General features: G+C 40.8%; 1 protein-coding gene across 5 annotated transcripts in view; it reads right to left on the bottom strand.

Annotated features, from left to right (window-relative positions):
* The window catches only part of IL13RA2 (interleukin 13 receptor subunit alpha 2), a 94,172-nt gene that overhangs the window by 13,477 nt on the left and 57,894 nt on the right, over positions 1–22,801 (bottom strand). For all 5 annotated transcript variants that reach the window (XR_004539414.1, XM_033944232.1, XM_033944234.1 and 2 more), the window contains exons 6-7: positions 12,066–12,250; positions 4,020–4,171 (exon numbers count right to left, since the gene is read on the bottom strand). Coding sequence is in view for 4 of the 5 variants with exons in the window: in XM_033944232.1 (XP_033800123.1) it covers positions 4,020–4,171; positions 12,066–12,250 (337 nt within the window). In the remaining variant the exon portion in view is untranslated. The remainder of the gene's footprint in view (positions 1–4,019; positions 4,172–12,065; positions 12,251–22,801) is intronic.

The following is a 22,801-nucleotide window of genomic DNA, read 5'->3' as shown; positions in this document are numbered from 1 at the left end:
AGTTAGATTGTGAGCCCCTCCCCCCAGGACTGATTAGGAAAATACTTAGGCATAGATTCACTAGCCTTCCTTTCCGTGTCCGATCCATGGGTGATTGCAGGCGGGCCGACGAATTCACTAAAGGCCTGCATGCAAATGGGGGCGATCGTTGGCACCCCCCCACACACACACACCGACTGCACGGATCGCTGGAGAGTGATCCTTGAGCATGCGCAGACCATCTTCCTTAACTGTAGATGGCCTGCGAATGCGCTGGTCCTTCATACCCGGCAGAGCTTTTTACTTTTTTTTACCTAGCTGACTGTTTTTTTTAACTTCGTGAGCCCATGGTTTTAACTGACCAGGGCAGCGAGTTGGGGCTGAGCAGGGCAAGAGAGTTGGAGCTTAACAGGGCAGGTGAGTTGGGGCTGAGCACGGCAGGCGAGTCGGGGCTGAGCAAGGCAGGGGAGTTGGGGCAGAAAGGAAAGAGAAGTCGGCAGAGAGCAGGAAAGGTCGTGAGCGACTGGTCCCTATCAGTCACTTCTTTTTAAATCGGCCAGCCCAGTCGGTGTTCCTGGAAAAGTTTAGTGAATTGCATCCTTCCTACTTTGCATGCCATTTACCCTCAGTTGCATGCGCGGATCAGAATCGGATCGGCCACGAGGTTAGTGAATCGGGTCAGGGTCGCAAAGGGGTCAGTTTGCTTAGTGAATCTAGCCCTAAGAGTACCTGCTTACTATCCAATGTAAACTGCTTAAAACATTGTGATAATAATGCTAATGCTGCCTCATACTTCCCTCGACCCTCCAACTCAAGTTTCACAAATTGGAGCTTCTTCAGGAGGGGACACCAATCGCGGGACTCCCACCCGACGTAGCTGTCAGTTAGTTTGGGTGGGAGTCCCGTGACTGGTGGGAGTACCGCAACTGGTGTCCCCTCCTGAAGAAGCTCCAATTCGTGAAACTCGAGTTGGGGGGTCGAGGGAAGTATGAGGCAGCATTAGCATTATTATCACAATGTTTTAAGACCGGAGCGGTTGTGGGACGGATCCCAGCATCTCCACCGCATAAAGATAAGTACAGGCTGTTATAACAACTTTTGAGATTTAAATCTGTAGCGGTGGAATGAGATGGTGAACAGCTGTGATGGTCTCGTTAACAACCTGCTAAAGTTTGGTTGTTGGGTCTGAGCTTTTCACACATATTTATTTTGAATGTAATTGCATTTTTATAGTATTCTGATTTGAAGATTATAAATGGTGATAAGTGATTTTGTCAGCAAGTGAAGATCACCTAATTGAAGAGTAGTTTTTAGTTTTTTTGGTTTGAGTTTTTCATTTTATTGATGACATTTGGGCTGGAGCAGAGTGTGGTGCAGTGGTTAGAGCTACAGCCTTAGCACCTTACGGTTGTGGGTTCAAACCCTGCACTTTTCCTTGTACCCTGTGCAAGTCACTTAATCCTCCACTGTCCCAGGTACATTAGATAGATTGTGAGCCCACTGGAACAGATAGAGAAAATGCTTGACGTACCTGTATGTAAACCACTTTGAATATGGTTGTGTAATTACAAAAAGGCAGTACAGTATACAAGTCCCTATCCCTTATCATTCTTCACAGATTTTCATGAATATTCAAGATCTGCTTTTATTTACTTACAAGTTTAATAAATGGATTCAAATGATGTATGTTTATGACAACTAAAATTCAATGCAAAGAAGTGCAGTGATGCATTTAGGGAGCAGAAATCTGAGGCGCTGGGTGTGAGAGGCTGATATGCACAGACAGGGAACGGGACCTTGGGATGAGAGTGTCTGAGGATCTGTAGGTGACAAAACAGTGTGATAAGGTGGTAGCTGTAGCCAGAAGGATGCTAGGCTGTATAGAAAGAGGAGTAACCAACAGAAGAAGGGAGTTGATGTCCCTGTGTAGGTCGTTGGTGAGGTCATACTTGGAGTATTGTGTTCAGTTTTGGAGGCCTTATCTGGTGAAGGATATAAGAAGACTCGAAGTGGTCCAGAGAATAAGGCGACAAAAATGTTAGGGGTTTGTGCCAAAAGAAGTACACGAAGAGACTGGAAGAATACTTTGGAGGAGAGGAAGGACAGGGGAGATATGGCATTTAAATACTTGAAAGGTATTAATATAGAACCAAATCTTTTCCAGAGAAGGGAAAATGATAAAACTAGAGGGCATAAATTGAAGTTGTGTAGAGGTAGACTTACAGTAGGAGTAATGTTAGGAAATTATTTTTCATAGAGAGTGTGGTTGATGCCTGGAATGTCCTCCCAATGGATGTAGCACAACAAAGAAAACTGGGGAGACCCAATGATCCACAGTGAAAACAATCCACCGATAAAAACAAAAACTGTGGATACAGATGTTCTGGAGATAATTTATTAAACACTGACATATAAAACCATGAAAATTCAATTAAAAAAGTACAATGATAAAAAATACTGTGATAAAAATCCAACCGGACTCTACACGGTCTGTGTTTCGGCGAACACACCTTCCTCAGGGGTCCAATGGTTTGCAAACTCACATATAAAGAATTGGACTGAAAACAGTCTATTGTCTTTAAACATGTGATTAAAGAACACTGCAGACAAGCTGAAGTAGCAAAAAAATGCTAATGGATATGACGGAAAGGAAAATTGTGACGGAATTCAAAATTAGAAAATGCATTTTATTTAAAAAAAAACTAAGGCCAGTATTGGGCAATCCTGCTCGGTCTGTGTCCCGTTTATGGTGATTTGGTTTAGGATGTGCTGGGGAGAGCTTTGATTGAAGCTCCAGTGACAGGATAGTTAGGATAGGCTGGAGTGAGCTTGAATGGCAACTTCAACAGTGGGAACCTAAAGACAGTACAGGGTGGACTTCTGAAATATTAAAGAAAAGACAATTTAACCATGAATGTTTAATGCGTGTGACTATTGGGTAGACTGGATAGACCATTCTGGTCTTTATCTTCTGTCATCTACTGTTCTACTATCTTATTATGTCACTTATGTATGCAACTTGCAAATTGCAGTATGTCTTTGCCATATATATTGGACTGCATTTACGCCAGGTCTGTGGCTGGTATTAACTGTGGGTGTGTAAATGTAAGATGCACTGATGTCAAGTTTTGCTAGTATTCTATCATGAATTCTAGACACCCAGATTCCTTTATAAAATAGATGCTCAATCTAGGCTCTCAGGGTACCCAAAATCAGGTACCCACTTAGAGAAATGCTTCCTTAATGCCCAGATTTAGAGCACACATTAACAGGTTATAGACAGAGGCATAGTTCATGGCCCCTAGTCAAAGGCTGCTCTATAATGACTGGACATAAAAGGGGATATTAAATACAGTAAAACCTTGGATTGCAAGTGACTTGGTTTACAAGTGTTTTGCAAGACAAGCAAAACATTTTATTAAATTTTAACTTGATATACAAGCAATGTCTTGCAATACAAGCACATACAGTATACACACATCACAAGTGAACCGATGGTTCTTCTCTCTCTGACGCTGCAAGAGTGTAATGACTGTTCTAAACGAGCCATGTCTTGCAATACGAGTACATACAATATACACGCGTCACATCATCACAACTGAACTGATGGTTCTTCTCTCTCTGATGCTGCGGGAATGTAGTGACTGTTCTAAACGAGCGAGGTCTTGCAATACAAGTACGTATAGTATTTTGTATTAAAGTTTCTGGGGTATGGAATGAATTGTCTGAGTTTCCATCACTTCTTATGGGGAAATTCACTTTGATTTAAGAGTGCTTTGGATTATAAGCTTTGGATTACAAGCATGCTTCTGGAACAAATTATGCTCACAAACCAAGGTTTTACTGTATAGGTGAAACTCAAGGTAAACTGGAACTGAATACTCATGGCATTATAGCCTGACAGTTAGATGCAATTTAGCTGGAAGCTCACTGAAGAACAGGCAGAAACAGAAAACCAAAACCTACTGAAACACTTTTGCGTTTAGGTAATATCACTCTGCTATTAGTAAAAGTACAATAATACAAATCAAGTTTCATACCTCCCAAGAATTTTCATCAGCTTTAAACTGAACTTCATACTGTAAACATTGGGGGGCTACTTTTCCTTCTGGAGGCTTCCATTCAAACATGATTTCCTCAGGCTTTTCCAGGGATCTAGCTAATAACAATTGTTCAGGAGGGGCAGGAACCACTATAAAGATTCATGGGAATAATAAAACTTGGAATTAGAAAATGTCCCAAAACTGTCAACATTCATTTCATCACAGACATTTTCTCCATTTTTGCTCCTCTTCTCACTTTGAGGACATTCAAAAATTTAATTTTAGGGTTATTTTTTTCTGCTTCATCCTATAGAATGTTGAATCGCTCTCTTTGGCCCCCTTTTTATCAAGTCACATTAGGGGATTTTTTTTATCACTGAAAAAAAAAACTATGGGATCCTTTTACTAAGCTGCAATAGCGGTTTTAGCGTGCGCTTAGCGTATGCTAAATTGCCACACGCGCTAGACGCTAATGTCAGCATTGAGCTGGCGTTAGTTCTAGCCACGTAGCATGGGGTTAGCGCGTGCGGCAATTCAGCGCACGCTAAAAACGCTAGCGCACCTTAGTAAAAGGAACCCTATGAGCCCTATGAGTGTCAGAATATTTACCACAGCAGTTGGCGATAAAAACCCTAATGTGACTTGATAAAAGTGGGCCTTTAATTGATGAAAACATCTTTCCCAGAATTTTTTCTCTATCCTTTTTTCATCCAACATGTATATTCAAAATTAAAAGGCTTGGTAATCAAATTTAAATGAAATTCTTTATTCTACAGGAGAGCTTCATTTTCAGCAAATTCTTATAATACTGTATATCAAAAACAAGCTCCAATATTTTTGTCACCTTCTAGAATTATATTTTTAATTAACTTATATTCTCTTAATATATCCCATTTCCCTATCAGAATGCAAAACTACCATCCAGATTTTCTCGAAGATCACAGTACACTTCACTCTAATAAGATAAAAAATGGATGAGTTGTTATGGTAACAGAGCAATGTAATAAATGACAGTTGAAAAAGACCAAAGTGATCCATTCAATCTGCCCTGTCGAAATTTAACCATTTTAGGGAGATACACATATAAATTTCTATCACCATCTCCTTATCCCTATGTCTTTCAGTTCAACTTTCAATTCTTTTCTACAACTACATTCTCTATCAATCTGAAAAAAAAAACCCTAGAATCTGCTAAAGTCTATTCTTTTGAGACCCAAGATGGCTGAATGTTAACATTGACCTGCTGAGAATTGGGTGGTCTTTCCCTTAATTTCTATTTTGTCTCTATTGATAAGAAAACAGTAGAGTAAGGGCTACTCCACTGCAAATTCCAGACTTCGTTCCTTTCATCTAGCTGCCCCATATGCCTGGAATAAATTACCCAAGTTTGTCCATCAAGCCCCTTCCCTTGTTTAAAAGCAGACTGAAAGCCCACCTTTTTTATGTAGCCTTTAATCCTTAACCCAACCCTTCTGCCCATCATCCCAGCCAGCTGATTAACCGTTCCCCTTAACTGTATCCATGACATCCTGTTTGTCTGTCTTGGCTGTTTAGATTGTAAGCTCTTTCGAGCAGGGACTGTTTTCTTACTCTTTGAGACTCTGTGCAGCACTGCGTGCATCTGGTAGGGCTTTAGAAATAATTAATAGTAGTAGTAGATGCATTAAGCACGGTTGATAAGCCCGTGCGAGTCGCTGTTGGCTGATTTTTTTGGACGATTGTGGAACAGCGATCAATATTCCAACAACTTTCCATGCAAATGATTTGCACAGAGGTTCACCCTAATCCCCGTCTGACCAGTCATTCTTAGAGCGACTGGACATATGCGCAGAGTCAGTCCCAAAGCAGTGTCCTGCTACCCAGCTGTTGGAGTGTGTTCTTTTTTAATGGCACAGATGTTGTACATGTGTTACACAAGCACAATATCTGCCACATTTTAAAAAATGCCTTTGCCAGCGCCCCTGCTAATGAGAATCTCCCTCTCCCCCCCCCCCCCCGGAACAATTCCCCCTCGACGACCCATCCCATACCAGAATGGAGGCAGGAGGGATGCCCACTTCCTTCTGTCACCCCATACCAGCCAAAATCATCAGGAAAGATGCCCACTCCCTTCTGTGTGGTCATTTTGGCACAAATGTTGTCAGGCAAACATTCTTTCTTTCTTTTTTTTTTTCATTCTTTATTTGTATTATAACATTTGATATCATGACAAGTCAAACTGGAAAAAATATTGTGTAGATGAAATACAAAGACCCAAATTCTTTATAAGAAATCTCAATACAAGATATACTTAGTCCACTATAATTGGGGATGTAGCTTAAATATAACTAAAATTAAACATAGGAAATCAAATAATAGGAAACAAAAAATGTAGGCCTGACTGCTCTAAGCAAGTAGCAAATATCCTTGAGCTATCTTACAAACAGCAAAATTCATGTAGTAGAAGTTAATTGCTCTCTAGCTGAAACAAATTTAGACAGCTGTTGCGGTTCAAAGAAAACATATCTATCATTCCTATAAGTTATCAAACACTTGCAGGGGTATCTTAGGACAAAAGTCACCTCCAACTGAACTGCCCAGGGTCTAAATATAAGAAATTGCTTCTTTCTCTTCTGGGTGGATCGAGAAACATCTGGATACATTCTTATAGTGTTCATCAGGAAAGGTATGTCCTTATACTTCAAAAACATCTTAAGCATCCATTCCATATCACAGTCAATAGCAAACTGTACAATCAATGTAGCTGAGACCTGAGCCTCAGAGTCCGACCTCTCAAGGAAATTTGTCAAATCCAAACTATCAGCAGAAACATTTTGTTGGTTAGGATTTTGAGATCTAACATTCATAGGAAGGTAATAAATCTTTGAAAGAGGTGGGTATGAGGTCTCGAGCACTTTCAGAAATTCACTCATATATCTTTTAAACATCACTAAGGGCGGTATAAGATGAACTTTAGGAAAGTTACTAATCCGGAGATTACATCTCCTGATAGAATTTTCCATCATTTCATGTTTAAAGTGCAAGCTAGCACTGTCCTTAGTCCAAGTTAGAGCTTGTGCTTCCAGAGATGTTATCTTAGTCTCAAAGTCATTAGTTTTAGACTCTAAGCTTGTTACCTTCGTCTTCAGGTCCAGATTTTCTGAAAGTGCAGTAGTGCATTTAGTGGATAGTTGCTGAATTTGGGTCCTAAGAGAAGTCTGTATTATAGAAATAGCCTCCCAGATAGATTCCATCGTGAAGACTGTAGGCCTCTGTAAAGGAGGGGCTTCTTTTCCGATACTCCCTGCAGCTCCCTGTATAGCATGAGCTGCCTCAGATGAAGAAATATCTCCTTGATTTTGCTGCATTCTTAACACCCGCTGGAGAGATGAAATTCTATCCTCTCGCCCCCTACCAGAGTTGGTCCTCCTGCTCCATGGGACCAGCAAGTAGGACTCCTGGGCTGGCACGTCAATAAAAGACTCCCCTGTCACTCCAGGACAGCTGGGCGGGCTACGCTCTTCGGAGGATAGAGTGACGCCCTCTAAGGAGAAATCTCATGCCTCAGTTCGCGCGGTTTCACCAGCAGAAGCCTCCGATCTTCCAGCTGCGTTCCATGAAGGCGTCCATCGGGCCTGACAAGGGAACAGTTTTGTCCAGGAGAACCCGGAACTTGGACTTTCTTTTTACCATCAGGTGCTCCAAAAACTTGCAACAGAGAAGCATCAGGCTGCCATCTTACTTTCGCTCCGCCCCCGAATCTTGTCAGACACACATTCTTGTCTGTTTTGTTGTCATTCATAAGTTGGATGCTTCAATTTTAAAAATGGCTGTTCACTTTGTATGTTCTCAATGCAAAAAAAAAAAAAAAAAAATCCTTCTTATTTATTTTTGAACATGAAATATTGACATCTTTCTTTAGGCTTTCAAAAATATCTTTTAGATGGGCTTTTGTTTATGGATGGACATTTTTTTAATTACGTGGATGTCCTTTCAAAAATGCTCCTCCATGACTCAGAAACATATATACAGTAAGATGGTCTTCAAAGTTGGCAGTATATAAATTGGCCACAATAAGGGCCCTAGTGGTATCCATGGCTGTACTATGAATTTGGAGACATTTGTCATGAAATAGAAAATAGTTATGATTTAGGAATAGTTCATACAAGGCCAGTAAAAATGTGGTGGGTATATACATGGGCAGAGTTCTCCTTGAAAAGCAGAGCTGTCCTTAAAAGAGTATCCCCAATAAGTTACAGACAGAATAGTCACCAACTCTTCCAATTTCCTCAAACAATGAGCAGTCATTAATATGACATTCTAATGGCAACTTTAGTCTTAAAACGTAATTCACAAACTGAGACAGTGGTTTAAGGCTTATTCCTCACAAAATACTGTCGGGGGTCCCAACAGTGATTGTACTGTTTTGTGTATTTTAGGAGCCAGACAGAAAACAGGCAATCTGGAATATTTGATGATACAAAACTCTACATCTACCGATTTAAAAAATCTACTTGTTACCGTTACACGCAAACTCATTTAACATACAGGGAACAATAATGGATTTTTGAGACTAACTCTGTGACTCCAAATGGACTTAATGACAATATAGAATTTTATAACAAGCTTCGGATTTTGTATTAATAAAATTTATTGTAGTAATGTCAGTGCTAGTATGGGAATATGAACCGCCCAGGGGTTCATATTGATTTCAACATTGTATGGTTACACAATAAATGCAAGTATTCATCTGAAGAAAAATTTATAGCAATCAGCATGGGTCTCCTGCTCTTGATACTTAAGAAAAATCTTGGCACTGGGACTTTGGGAGCCGACATTATTTCCAAGCTAAGTACCAGTGTTCAGTAGTGTGACTTTGGGAACATATACAGCATTCTTCTCATTACGTTGATTGAGAGCTCCTTTTACGAAGGCGCGATAGCAGGGTTAACATGCGTGACTTTTAATCCCGCGCTAACCCCCACGCTGGCCAAAAACTACCGCCTGCTAAAAAGAAGGCGGTAGCGGCTAGCACACGCTAATACGCGCGTTAAACCGCTAGCGTACCTTTGTAAAAGGAGCCCTGAGTAGTAACTAAAGTTTGTTTTAAGATGCTTAATAAAGCACATTGGTGTGGTTTGAGGAGGTAATCCATGATTATGAGTGGCCATAACATCACTTAGGGCCCCTATTATCAAGCTGCGCTAGAGGTTTTTAGTGCAAGCCGGCATGGTAAATGCTCTGATTCTCTTAGAATTCCTATGAGCATCAGAACACTTACCTCATCAGCCCGTGCTAAAAACTTCTGGCGCAACTTGATAATAGGAAGGTTAGATTGCTGTAGGCTGGTGAAGTTAAACATGGTGTGAATTTAGGTAGATAACCCCCTCCCAAACCCCCCCTTTTTTATTTTTTTACTAAATTGCAATAGCGGTTATTAGCTCAGGGAGCCGCATTGAATGCTCTGCACTGCTCTGATCTATGTATCTATGAGTATCTATGAGCGTCGGGAGCAGTGCAGAGCATTCAGCGTGGCTCCCTGCACCAATAACAGCTAACACGGTTTAGTAAAAGGGCCCCATAGTTAGTTCCAGTCAGAGACTGGTCTGGGAATCTGTTTAAATAAGAAAGACGCTTAAAGCGTCCCCTCCTGAAGAAGCGTGACTAGTGAAACTTGAGACAGGGGGCCGGCTTGAAGGGAGCAGCTTCTGGGAATGTATTTTAATATTACATCACGAGTTTGCTGGTACTGAGCCGCCTTACAGATCATTTAGAAACAGATAAGTATTAGGTTTGAAAAATTATTTGTATTTTCATGAGTTGTTTTTGCACCTAAGGTGGTGGGACCTAATAGTGCTGTGATGGTCCTGTCGGCAACCCATGTGGGTGTATATCACCTTTAAACACATGGTTGTGGTTCTGAGCACTTACATTAAAAAAAAAAAATTAAGTTTATAATGAAGAATAAGTAACAATAAGCAACTGTGATCCAAGTGATAGACACTGAGTTTAGGTATGACAGTCATCTGAGACTTCTCCATTACATAAATCTTATCACTGACATGGCTGGGTATAGGGAACATTTTTTTTAGTATTTGTATAATTTTGTTCCTTGAATTAGGCTTTTTTTAACTTATGTAAATATTAGTGCCTATGTTATAGAATTGCTCACTCCATGTGTAGGAATGTACTGGAACCACCCTCAACAATTAACAGAGGCTTTGCAGTAATTTTGACAATAATCATGTGGTAACTGCAAATCTTTACCACACCTTAATAAAAAGAACTCTAACTGAAGTTAGTAACTTTCTCATGTTATCTGTCATGTTAACTGTTAACACATGGTAAAGAAATCCGCATAATGCACAGTCCTGGAAAAATGTTAGGTTGCATAGGGAGAGGTATGGCCAGTAGGAAAAAGGAGGTATTAATGCCTTTGTATAAGACTCTGGTGAGACCTTATTTAGAATATTGTGTACAATTCTGGAGGCCACTCCTTGAAAAAGATTTAAAAAGGATGGAGCCAGTCCAGAGGAAGGCTACTAAAATGGTGTGTGGTCTTTGTGATAAGGTGTATGGGACAGATTTAAAGATCTCAATCTGTATACTTTGGAGGAAAGGCGGGAGAGGGGAGATATGATAGTCGTTTAAATACCTACATAATATAAATGTGCATGAGTCAAGTCTCATTTGAAAGGAAACTCTGCAAAGATGAAGTTAAGAGGTGAATGGCTCCGGATTAATCTGTGGAAATACTTTTTTACAGAAAGGGTGATAGAAGAGTGGGCAAAAAAGTGGCAAATGAGTTTTAACATAGAGAAATGCAAGGTCATGCATGTAGGGAAAAAAAACCCAATGTTCAGCTACAAAATGGGGGGATCAATGCTAGGGGTGAGCAACCTTGACCTGGGGGTGATGGTGGACACAACATTGAAAGCATCGGCACAGTGTGCGATAGCCTCAAAGAAAGCGAACAGAATGTTGGGTATCATTAAAAAGGGTATCACAACCAGGACGAAGGAAGTCATCATACCACTGTATCGTGCAATGGTGCGCCCGCACCTGGAGTACTGTGTCCAGTACTGGTCGCCGTACCTCAAGAAGGACATGGCAGTACTTAAGGGGGTCCAGAGAAGAACGACTAAACTGATAAAAGGTATGGAAAACTTTTCATACGCTGACAGGTTGAAAATGCTGGGGCTGTTCTCCCTAGAGAAGAGGAGACTTAGAGGAGACATGATAGAAACCTTCAAAATTCTGAAGGGCATAGAGAAGGTAGACAGGGACAGATTCTTCAGATTGTGGGGAACCACAAGTACTAGGGGTCACTCGGAGAAATTGAAAGGGGACAGGTTTAGAACAAACGCTAGGAAGTTCTTTTTTACCCAGAGGGTGGTGGACACATGGAACGCGCTTCCAGAGGTTGTGATAGGCCAGAGCACAGTACAGGGGTTCAAGGAAGGTTTAGATAGGTTCCTGAAGGATAAGGGGATTGAGGGGTACAGATAGAAGCAGAGGTAGGTTATAGAAATGGTCAGGAACCACTTCACAGGTCATAGACCTGATGGGCCGCCGCGGAAGTGGACCGCTGGGCGCGATGGACCTTTGGTCTAACCCAGTGGAGACAACTTCTTATGTTCTTATTCGAGGAACAGTCTTCCAAAAGAAGGGGTGGAAACAGAGACTGTGTCTGAATTCCAAGAGGGCCTGAGATAGGCACGTGGGATCTCTTGGAGAGAGTAAGAGTTAATGGTTACTGTGGATGGGCAGACTAGATGGGCCATTTGGCCTTTATCCACCATCATGTTTCTATGTTTCTCTTCTCTGTTTCTTTCCATAGCAAAATGTTAACACAGAAATGAGAAAACATTAATGAACAGCACCCACATTATCATAAAGTTGCACATTATCAGCAAACACACCCTAGTAAATAAGATCCAGAGTAAGTTATGGTAAATCGGATGCCAAGAAATTAAGGCTCAACGTCCCTACAGGTAAATAATACATTTGACAAATAATTTTAAGTAAACTTTCACTGATGGGCGGTTTCATATTTACCATTACCTATGTTCTGAAGTTCTAGCATGGAATATGATGATCTCAGTGCAGTTGATCCTAGAAATCCAGTGACACAAAAATATATTTCAGTATATGCTATCAGGTCCTGCTCTTGAAAAATGCAGCCCACGTTGATCTTGTTTGATCGAGTATAGTTTCTACATGGCATTGCTCGATCCAGTCCATAATACCTGAAAGAAATATCTGTAATGAAATAATCTTACAAATTATTATCTCTATATCATCTTTATATTATACTCAACTTAGTCTTTAGCAGAACGAGCTGAAATTCTTCAAGCTATACTATACAAAAAAGAACAGTGGGAATGCCTGGTCTATGTATTTTTTAATAATTAATCAGAAATATAGAGCATGACAGTACTAGTGTTGAGGGCTAGTTGAGAAAAAAGGTATCTAACGGCACCCCTTCTCTCTCACTTACTTCTCTCTCAATCTCCCTTCTCTAGTGGCCCTGCCCCTGCCCAGTGCATCCTGGGATGCACAGGGCAGACCTAAGTACCATATAAGGGAGTAAACTTCACATATGGTATTTAGTCCCCTCTCAGTTCATCCCAGGATGCATCAGGCAGAGCAGGCCATTGCCTTCTTGAACAGGGCAGGCCCAGAGGCAGTAGGGTTTAGGCATTCTTCTTACCACAAAATACGTGGAGAAGTCTGGTGGTGGGATTTCAGTAGACCACTAGGGCTAAGGTAACACACTAAATGAAAGGATTTATATCTGCTGACATATTGTCCAGAATGGATCTATTTTCTTTAGAAAAGAGAAAATTGAGATAATATTCAATATCAGTAAACTCTATAGAAAGCTTTATACTATTGTTGCGGTAACCAAGAAGGCAGTGTGTCACAATAAGCAGAAATAAATTTCATATTGTTTCCACAAAAGGTGATGAAATTATAATGCAATTAAACAGTATCAAAAGAAAATTGGAAAATAGTTTGAAGGTACACAAGAGAAAGGTTGACATCATAATATGATCGAACAGCACTGATCTTGGCCAGATTCATTTGTTCTTATGCTGGGATTTTAGCTAATCATCATGAGCTAGAATCACTAACGCACACTACCTCATTAGTGCATGCTAACCCTGTTAACGACTATTATTAGTAACTAGGTCCCATTGCATAAAATGAGAATTATGGTAAAATAATGTGTTTTGATGGAGGCAACATGTATACACTGAACAGGACTATAGATCAGTGGCGTAATAAGGGGGAGGGGATGAGGAGCAGTCTGCTCTGAGTGCGGTCTTCCTAAGGGCACGGCAGCACCCCTCCTCCTCTCCGCCCGCCCGCTCGCCCCTTGCCTTCCCCCTGTACCTTTCTGGTGTGAGGTTGCTGCATTGGCGCTCCCTCTCTGATGTCACTTCCGGGACCCGCACCTAGGAAGTGACGTCAAAGGGCGAGCTGACACCGACATAGGCATGCTGCTCAAGCTGGAGAAGTTATAAAGATACAGGGAAAGGGAAGGGGGTGTTCGCCCAGCAGCAGGGGAAGGGAAGAAGGCGGGGGGGGGGTACCACCACCCAGGGCCCGCTCACCCTTACTACATCACTGCAATGGATGTAGTTGTTTAGATCTGCATCTGAATTATCAATTACAGATAAGTTGATGTACGTCTGAAGAGGAATGCATTCAGTTCCCTCTCCCTCTTTCCAACTAATGGTCTGATTCACTAGGGTTTTCTTCTGTGTCTGTGTGTAAAAAGCTTAGTAATCATTCTGCTAGGTGAGAATATGTATGAATTCAGTGAATACCTTAAATGCTTGTCAAGTCTATCCTATCTCACCCACTGCATTTAGAGTGGTTCAGTTCTTCCAGTTCAATTATCCCATTTCCATTTAGAGTACTTCTTATGGTGCACTTCTAAAATGCAGCAATTAAGACCTTTCAAATACCTTCCTTAAAGAAACAGTACTGTAACAATAACTTAAATAGCAATTGCACCTCTTCTCTGGTCCCAACTTCGCGCTCTAGCAACGGCAGCACTCCAAAAAAGAAAACATCACTTTTCTAGCTGATCACATAGTTAAAGGAAAGATTCACCAGTATTTCTATGGCCAAGATACAACTTGCTTGGGAAAGTAGATCCTTTCTCCTCATTTCACTTGCAGAGTGCCCATGTCTGTTTTATGAGCAATTTAATCCCATATTCAACCTGTCTAATAGCACTAATAGAAATGATTAATAATCATAGTGGTAGTAATCAGGATATAGTCTATAGATCAGTCTTGGAACATTTGTCCCCTCTTCTACGAATCCGTGTTAGCATTTTTTTTTTTTAGCACAGAGAGCTGCGCTGAATGGCCCAGGCTGCTCCTGATGCTCACTGAGTTCCTATAAGCATCGGGAGCAGCACGGGGCCCTTCAGCACGGCTCCCCGAGCTAGAAACCGCTAGCGCAGTTTCATAGAAGAGGGGGTTAATCTGATGTGGTCAGAGCCTGCTGAGACTCAAGGCAGTTAGATCCTCTGGCAGCAGCAAACATGGTAAAGGAAAAACCCACAATTATACGAAGAGATGATGGAAAATCAAAATGAGATTTTTTTTTTTTTTTTTAAACATAACTGATCCTAATAGTGGGTAAAATAATAATAATGATGAGGTCCAAATCAGAGAGGCTAAAATCCAAACAGTGACCTAAAGCAATAAACCCAGTCAGAGGGACCTGATCAGGCAAAACCAAAACCAACCAACTACTAGTATAGCGATTAGTGTTATTTATGTGAAGAATACATCAACATAAACCCAGGGACCTGATGAGCTGTGTTACAGAGAGCTTCTGCATTCCTGCAGAGAAGTGTTTTGGCTGCTCCCAAAGCCGGGTGAGCAACACGTCCTTTACTCCATCATGCTTTGCCTTTTGCGCTCTGGGTTACAGTGATGTACCCATGTCTCGTCACCGGTGACAAGTCTCTCCAAAATACTCGGAACTTCTTCACACCGTCTCAGGAACTGGGTCGCAACTTCCACACGCTGTTGCTTGTGCAGATCGGTAAGCTGTTTGGGAACCCATCGTGCGCAGACTTTCCTGTATCCCAAGTCATTATGCATTATGGCAAATGCAGCTGATATCCAAATTTGCAGCCAATTGAAACCCCATTATCTTTTGACCTTCTTTAATCAAGGCATCTGCCCTGTCAATGTGCTTTAGTGTGTGCAATGTTGATAGGTGACTAGAACGACCTTTGTCGGTTACACCTGTTCTTCCTGCTTTAAACCTTTTTACTCACTCATAAACCTTTTGTTGATTCATGGTTCGCTCTCCATACTGAGTCAATATCTGATGGCGAATTTCCACAGGCTTCAGTCCCTCGGCCCAAAGAAAGTACACTACTGCACGTTCTTCGATGGTTCAATCCTGCAATGGAACATCCATGTTTCTGACCTCGCGGCTGCCACATGACTAAAGACCGAGCGCTGCATTGTGCGTGAACAAACTATTCAACAGGCAATGTACGCGTACATATGTTGCATTTCATTAGCTCTTTTCCAGTTATCGTGTAATTTAACAATTGCCTTTCATTTTTGATTCACCCTCGTATCTACCACGCATCAGTGTACAACAACAAAATGCTTCTTAATGCTAACAGCTAGGGATGAGATAACTCCTAAACATGCTGCTGGATGTCTTTTCATCACTCCTCACTCGCTCAGCAGTGCCCCAAAAACTCCTATCAAGGAATATGCTTTATATGTGATGTTCAGTTAAACCAGCTGAAGATTATTTAAAGATTTTGCAATTAGTATCAAGTTCATCAAAATGTGCAAATCTTCACTTGACTAAACTCAGCTACCCAAAACGTACTCAATTGGTATTATAGAGCCATCAGAAGTTGCAAAAGCGAACAAGAAAGGGACCTGGGGGTACTGATAGACAGGACCCTGAAGCCGTCAGCTCAATGCGTGGTGGCGGCAAAGAAAGCAAACAGGATGTTGAGCATGATAAAGAAGGGAATCACGAGTAGATTGGCGGACATCATTTTGCCGCTTTACAGAGCAATGGTCAGACCACACTTGGAATATTGTATCCAACACTGGTCTACATACCTAAAGAAGGATATAACCCTGCTGGAGAGGGTACAGAGGTGAGCCACGAAACTAGTAAAAGGAATGGAAAATTTGAGCTACAAAGAACGCCTCGGAAAACTGGGACTGTTCACCCTCGAAAAGAGGAGACTGTGAGGGGATATGATGGAGACTTTTAAAATACTAAAAGGATTCGACAAAATAGAGCAAGAAACATCGTTATTCACATTGTCAAATGTGAACAAGAGGTCATGGACTCAAACTGAAGGGCGGCAGGTCCAGGACAAATGTCAGGAAGTTCTGTTTCGCACAGCGAGTGGTGGACGCTTGGAATGCTCTCCCGGAGGAGGTTGTGATGGAGACTAACATTCTAGGATTCAAGCGCAAGTTGGATGCACACCTTCTTGCAAATCACATTGAGGGATACGGGTAATCAAGGTCTCCATCAGGGAGCACCTAGCTTTACCTCCGCGTGTGCGGGTCGCCGGACTAGATGGACCTAAGGTCTGATCCGGTGAATGGCGTTTCTTATTTTCTTACCCCAAATACACAAAGTATAGGTTCCAGGGGCTATCTTACTACTAATACTTCCGCATAGGCTCCTGTACCAATTTATTATTATTTTTCATAATTTATACTATTTTATAATCACTAAATCTCTTTTTATATATTTTTAAAAAAAATAATTTATATCAAAGTACAATGCTTAAATAGATAATGTTGAAGATTTCATCGAACTTATCTTTTTAAAGTCCCGGTACAAATTAGCAGATTCCAGGAACAGTTAACCGCCAACGCTGACATGCAAATTTCTTACAGTGTGACACAATTATTTCTAGTTGAACACTCTTTTAAACATGGCGGGTATCGACGCAACACAGGGTAGAGTACTGTTCCTGGTATCGGCTAATTTGAATCGGGACTTTAAAAAGATAAGTTTGATGAAATCTTCAACATTATCTAATTAAGCATTGCACTTTGATATAAATTATTTATTTAAAAATATATAAAAAGAGATTTAGCGATTATAAAATAGTATAAATTATGAAAAATAATGATAAATTGGTACAGGAGCCTATGAGGAAGTATTAGCGGTAAGATAGCCCCTGGAACCAATACTTTGTGTATTTGGGGTGCCGCTTCTGATGGTTCTAGAATACCAATTGAGTACTTTTTGGGAAGCTGAGTTTAGTCAAGTGAAGATTTGCACATTTTGATGAACTTTATATGTGATATTAGCATCTATGAAAACAATTTGTAGCTGAGGCATCACCAAGTATACTTTCAGCACTGCAAATTTACTACAGAACTTAAATGAATGAAATGTATTTATTTATTGTTGGGTTTGGTTTTTTTTGGGGGGGAGGGGGAGAATGATTGTTGCATTTGACTAGAGAAAATAAAGTAGAGGTTTAACTGATAAATCCTGAGTTTATTTAAAAGGCAGGTAAGACAGCAGGGTAGAGTAAAAGGTGTTTGTCTATTATAAGAAGTAACAGACAATGAAAGCCAAAAAAAAAATAGAGATGAAGACAAACACTGGTAAGTAAGATGCGAAAATGCAATGTCAGGCCATGAAACACTTTGAAAAGGCATGAAAAACAACATTTTCTAGGAAATCAGAAAAAAAGAAGCTTTGAGAGATTTGGCTGGACCTTTGGAAGACCAAGGAATAAAAGGAGTACTCAGGAAGGATAAGGTAATAGCAAAAGAACTAACCCCCTGTTTTACAAAGCCGCACAGCAACAGCCCCGAAACCCTTTAAATCTCTATGGGCTTTAGGGCCGTTACCGCAACCGCGCGGCAACAGCCCTGAAGCCCTTTAAATCTCTATGGGCTTTGGGGCCGTTACCGCAACCGCACAGCAACAGCCCTGAAGCCCTTTAAATCTCTATGGGCTTTAGGGCTGTTACCGCAACCGCGCGGCAACAGCCCTGAAGCCCTTTAAATCTCTATGGGCTTTGGGGCCGTTACCGCAACCGCGCAGCAACAGCCCTGAAGCCCTTTAAATCTCTATGGGCTTCAGGGCCATTACCGCGCTGCAGCCGCTAGCGCAGCTTTATAAAACAGACCCTAAGTGATACTCATATTTGCCTCACTCTTTACTGGGGAGGTCATACCCACACCAGAAACTATTCTTTGCATTTTGATGATTTGAAGTAATGCATCAGATTGACAAATCAAAATGCAACACCTCATTAGAACTGGATGGCATTGTCTCCACAGCCTTTTTTTTTTTCTGTTCAATAATTTTTATTAAGTATTTTAAAGGATACAAGAATCATTTAAAGTACATAGAAACAAAATAAAGCTTTCTGTATATAAAATATATAAATCTATGTTTAACTGTATAAGAGCAAAGGCTCCAATTATTAAAAATGTATGTAAGGGATATATAAGATAAAGATGAGAGAGAGCAGTAAAGAAAAAGGAAAGAAAAATGAAAGAGAGAAGAGAGGAGAAGAAAAGGATAACAGGAGTGTCTAAGAAGATGAGCGTACATAGGAGTCTAAGAATGACCATGGAGATTTGTTGTATTTCAAGTTCATGCAGGTTCGGAATGTAACTCTCTTCTCATATGCATAGGATTCAAATCTATGATACATACTCAGAGAGTTCCACCAAAAGGTATAATCTAATAGCGAGGGTGATTTCCAATTTTTTAGAATGTGCATGAGAGCAGTCACCAACATGGTATCAATGAGTTTAGGTGGACAATTTGATTGTGTGAAACATGGGTGTTGAGAGCGAAGGATTACAATGTCTATAGAGATTTCTTCTGAGCAGTTAGTAATAGATTGTATGGTGTTCCAGACATAAGTCCAAAAAGAGCAGACTAGAGTACAATGAAATAACATATGATCAAGAGTTCCTTCCTCTTTCAAACAGTTCCAGCAAACAGAGTCTTGCTTTAAGTTAGCTTTCCACATGCGAAGTGGGGTCCATATTGCCTGCCACATAAGAAAGTACATTGATTGTGATACTCTAGAAGATAAAAGCGGGCGATTTGTTGATGACCAGAAAAGCTCCCAATCAATGTCAGAAAGCGGAGTGGTAAGTATAGCACAGCCTTGAAAGTGCTCAAACGTGAAACTGCTAACCTGTTACTAGTAAATTGTAATTTATCATTTAACATGGACACGATATCAGAGGAGTGGAAGGTCATCAATGTAACACCAGTTTAAAATAAGATTTAGGTGTGAGCCAGTGAACTATAGACCAGTGAGTGTTTTTGTACAATGCTGCTTACTAGTATTCCTCTAGGTCAGGGGTCGCCAAACTTTTCGTCACAAGGGCCGCATTGGTTACTTCAGCACTTTTCAGCGGGCCGTAGAAAAAAATAGATAAATAGCTCTAGATATATGGGTTTTATTGAAAGCAGAACATTTCATAAAATAATTGCAGAGTATGTGAAGATTAAATGATCATATATTAATGACGACGAACATTACCAGCAAATTCTCATATTTCCATCACAAATTACAATCAAACCATTAATGTGAATGATGGAACTGTTTTTGTGTTTTTAAAATCTTATTGAACTGAGGTTCACATTTTGAAACGCTGATTACAAGTAGTGACTTCAAATGTGCATCAGATAAATTTGCCCTGTATTTTGACTTGATATATTTCATTCGGGAAAAAGTTTGTTCGCAAAGATACGTTGTCCCAAAAATTGAGATAAATTTACAAGCAAATTTCTTCAAAGTTGGAAACTGTTGAGTTCAAAAATTTATATAAAATCGATCAAGTTTCCTTCCTTATATTTATCTTTAATATGTTAATTTGCCTGAAGTTCAATAATTTCCATTTGAATTTGACTTGGGACATCAGCAACATCACAGTCAAAGGGATTTTGAAACAATCTAATTTCCCTAGCATTGGCATCCAAATCAGCAAATCGCTTCTAAAATTGTTGTTTAAGATCTGAAATAACTACATTTGCGAATGAGAAAGAAAATTCTGCTTCACCCTTTTTATGCAGTTCTGCTACAATCTTTCACCTGGCCTTCCAGAAGTTTCAAGTTTATTTAAAAATTTGATTTGATTGCAATATCATATTCCAATGTGATTTACAAATAATAATAAAAACAGGGTAAAAAAAACCAAAACACACATATTTTAAAACAAAGAAAAAAAGACAGACAGCGGCCAAGGAGAGAGAGAGACAGAAAGAAAGAAGGACAGACAGACAGCGGCCAAGGAGAGAGAGAGAGACAGAAAGAAAGAAAGACAGACAGACAGCAGCCAAGGAGAGAGAGAGAGAGTGAGAGAAAGAAAGAATTAATGACAGACAGACAGCAGCCAAGGAGAGAGACAGACAGAAAGAAAGAAAGACAGACACACACAGAGGCCAAGGAGAGAGAGAGAGACAGAAAGAAAGACAGACAGCGGCCAAGGAGAGAGAGAGACAGAAAGAAAGAAAGACAGACAGACAGCGACCAAGGAGAGAGAGAAAGAAAGAACAAATGACAGACAGACAGCAGCCAAGGAGAGAGACAGAAAGAAAGAAATACAGACAGACAGACATAGGGGCCAAGGAGAGAGAGAGACAGACAGACAGAAAGAAAGAAACAAAGACAGACAGAAAGCAGTCAAGAAGAGAGAGAGAGAGAGACAGAAAGAAAGCGCTACTGCTGGACAGGGGGAGCAACTGAGGAGAGATAAAGACAGAAAGACAGACAGCGGCCAAGGAGAGAGAGAGAGACAGAAAGAAAGACAGACAGACAGAAAGCAGCCCGAGAGAGAAAGAAAGAAAGAAAGACAGACACATCTATTCTAGCACCCGTTAATGTAATGGGCTTAAAGACTAGTGTTTATCATAATCACAAAAGTAAAATAAAACAGTTTCTTAATCATATTTCTCTTTAGCTATAAATTACAATATTATTATTAAGACTTAGCTAAAAGGAAAGATTTATAAACTATAAGGCTTCATCTAAGGCAAGACAGTTGCTAGGTTGCATCCGCAGGAGTTTCGTCAGCCGGAAGCCTGAAGTCATAATGCCATTATACAGAACCATGGTGAGGCCTCATTTGGAATAATATGTGCAATTCTGGAGGCCACACTACCGAAAAGATGTGCTGAGAGTAGAGTCGGTGCAACGGATGGCCACCAGGATGGTCTCGGGGCTCAAGGATCTATCATACGAGGAAAGACTGAAAAATTTGCGGCTGTACTCACTCGAGGAACGTAGGGAGAGAGGAGACATGATCGAGACATTTAAGTATATTACCGGCCGTATCGAGATGGAAGAAGAGATTCTCTTTCTCAAAGGACCCTCAGCCAAAGAAGGCATCCGCTCAAACTCAGGCGCGGGAAATTTCATGGCGACACCAGGAAATATTTCTTCACCGAGAGAGTGGTTGATCCTTGGAACGAGCTCCCGGTGCAGGTGATCGAGGCAAACAGCGTGCAAGAATTTAAGAGCAAATGGGATGCCCATGTGGGATCCTTTAGAGGGTTAAGCCAAGGGAACCTTCACCAGGAGTGGAATCCCTAGGATAGTAGACTTGGGGGTGGGTCAGTAGAGTGGGCAGACCTGATGGGCTATGGCCCTTATCTGCCGTCATCTTCTATGTTCTATGTTTATAAAGAGTTTTACCTCATGCAAAATTATCATTTCTTTAATAAGACATTAACTATTTTTTCTGAGGCCCTCCAAGTACCTACAAATCCAAAATGTGGCCCTGCAAAGGGTTTGAGTTTGAGACCACTAGCTTAGAGGGAACAGTGCCCAAGAGCCTACCTTTACTACTATTGATTTCCATATTATCTGACTTTTCACTTATCTAATCTAATCTAATCTAAATCTTGGGTTTATATACCGCATCATCTCCGCAGATGGAGCTCGACACGGTTTACATGGTTAGGGAAGGAACGGAACTCCAGTGGAATTATATAAGTATGAGAGAAGAGAGGTTGGTGTGAGAGTGCCAGGAGCGGGACGGGGTTACGTTCTGGAGAAGAGCCAGGTCTTCAGATGCTTACGGAATGGTAGAAGGGGGCTCAAATTGCGGAGAGGGGAAGGGAGACTGTTCCAGAGCTGAGTGATTCTGAAAGGGAGGGAAGAGCCAAGTTTACCAACAAGGGAGATGCCTTTTAAGGAGGGGTAGGATAGTTTTAATTTTTGAGTGGATCTAGTGGAGGTTGGATTTGAGGAATTCCAGGATAGAGGGATAAAAGGAGGAAGGATACCGTGGAGGATCTTGAAGGTTAGGCAGGCACATTTAAAGTAGACCCTGGAAATAACTTATCTGACAAAAGGTCAATTCCATTTACATTGGATAATTGAGACTGAACTGTATTGCAGAATTAGCTTACCGCAGGTTATAAAGCACTACTACAGAGCTCGTTCAGGCGCCCCACTAAAGTTTTGGGATCATCACACTATCCACACACTAAAAAATAGAATTTATTTTTTAACGTTGGGGGAGGGAGTGGTGTCTGTGGGGCAGAGAACAGACATATTCAGCATAATTGATTAGTACAGCTACATCGCTTCACACTAACCAATTAGCATGTGATTAGCCCATGAACCCTTACCACCTAGAAAATAGGTGTTGGTAAGTGCTCATGTGCTAATACCAATACACTAATGGAGAAACTAGCATGTGGTCATTATAGGGAATAATGGAAAAATAGGGACATTCTAGAAACTGCGCTAAAAGTGGCCTCAGCATGTGGGAAAG

The sequence above is a fragment of the Geotrypetes seraphini genome, chromosome 5 (genome assembly GCF_902459505.1).
Source record: "Geotrypetes seraphini chromosome 5, aGeoSer1.1, whole genome shotgun sequence".
Lineage (NCBI taxonomy): Eukaryota > Metazoa > Chordata > Amphibia > Gymnophiona > Dermophiidae > Geotrypetes > Geotrypetes seraphini.
The sequence above is the reverse complement of the archived record's forward strand: the minus strand, read 5'-3'. Positions and strand labels throughout refer to the sequence as shown.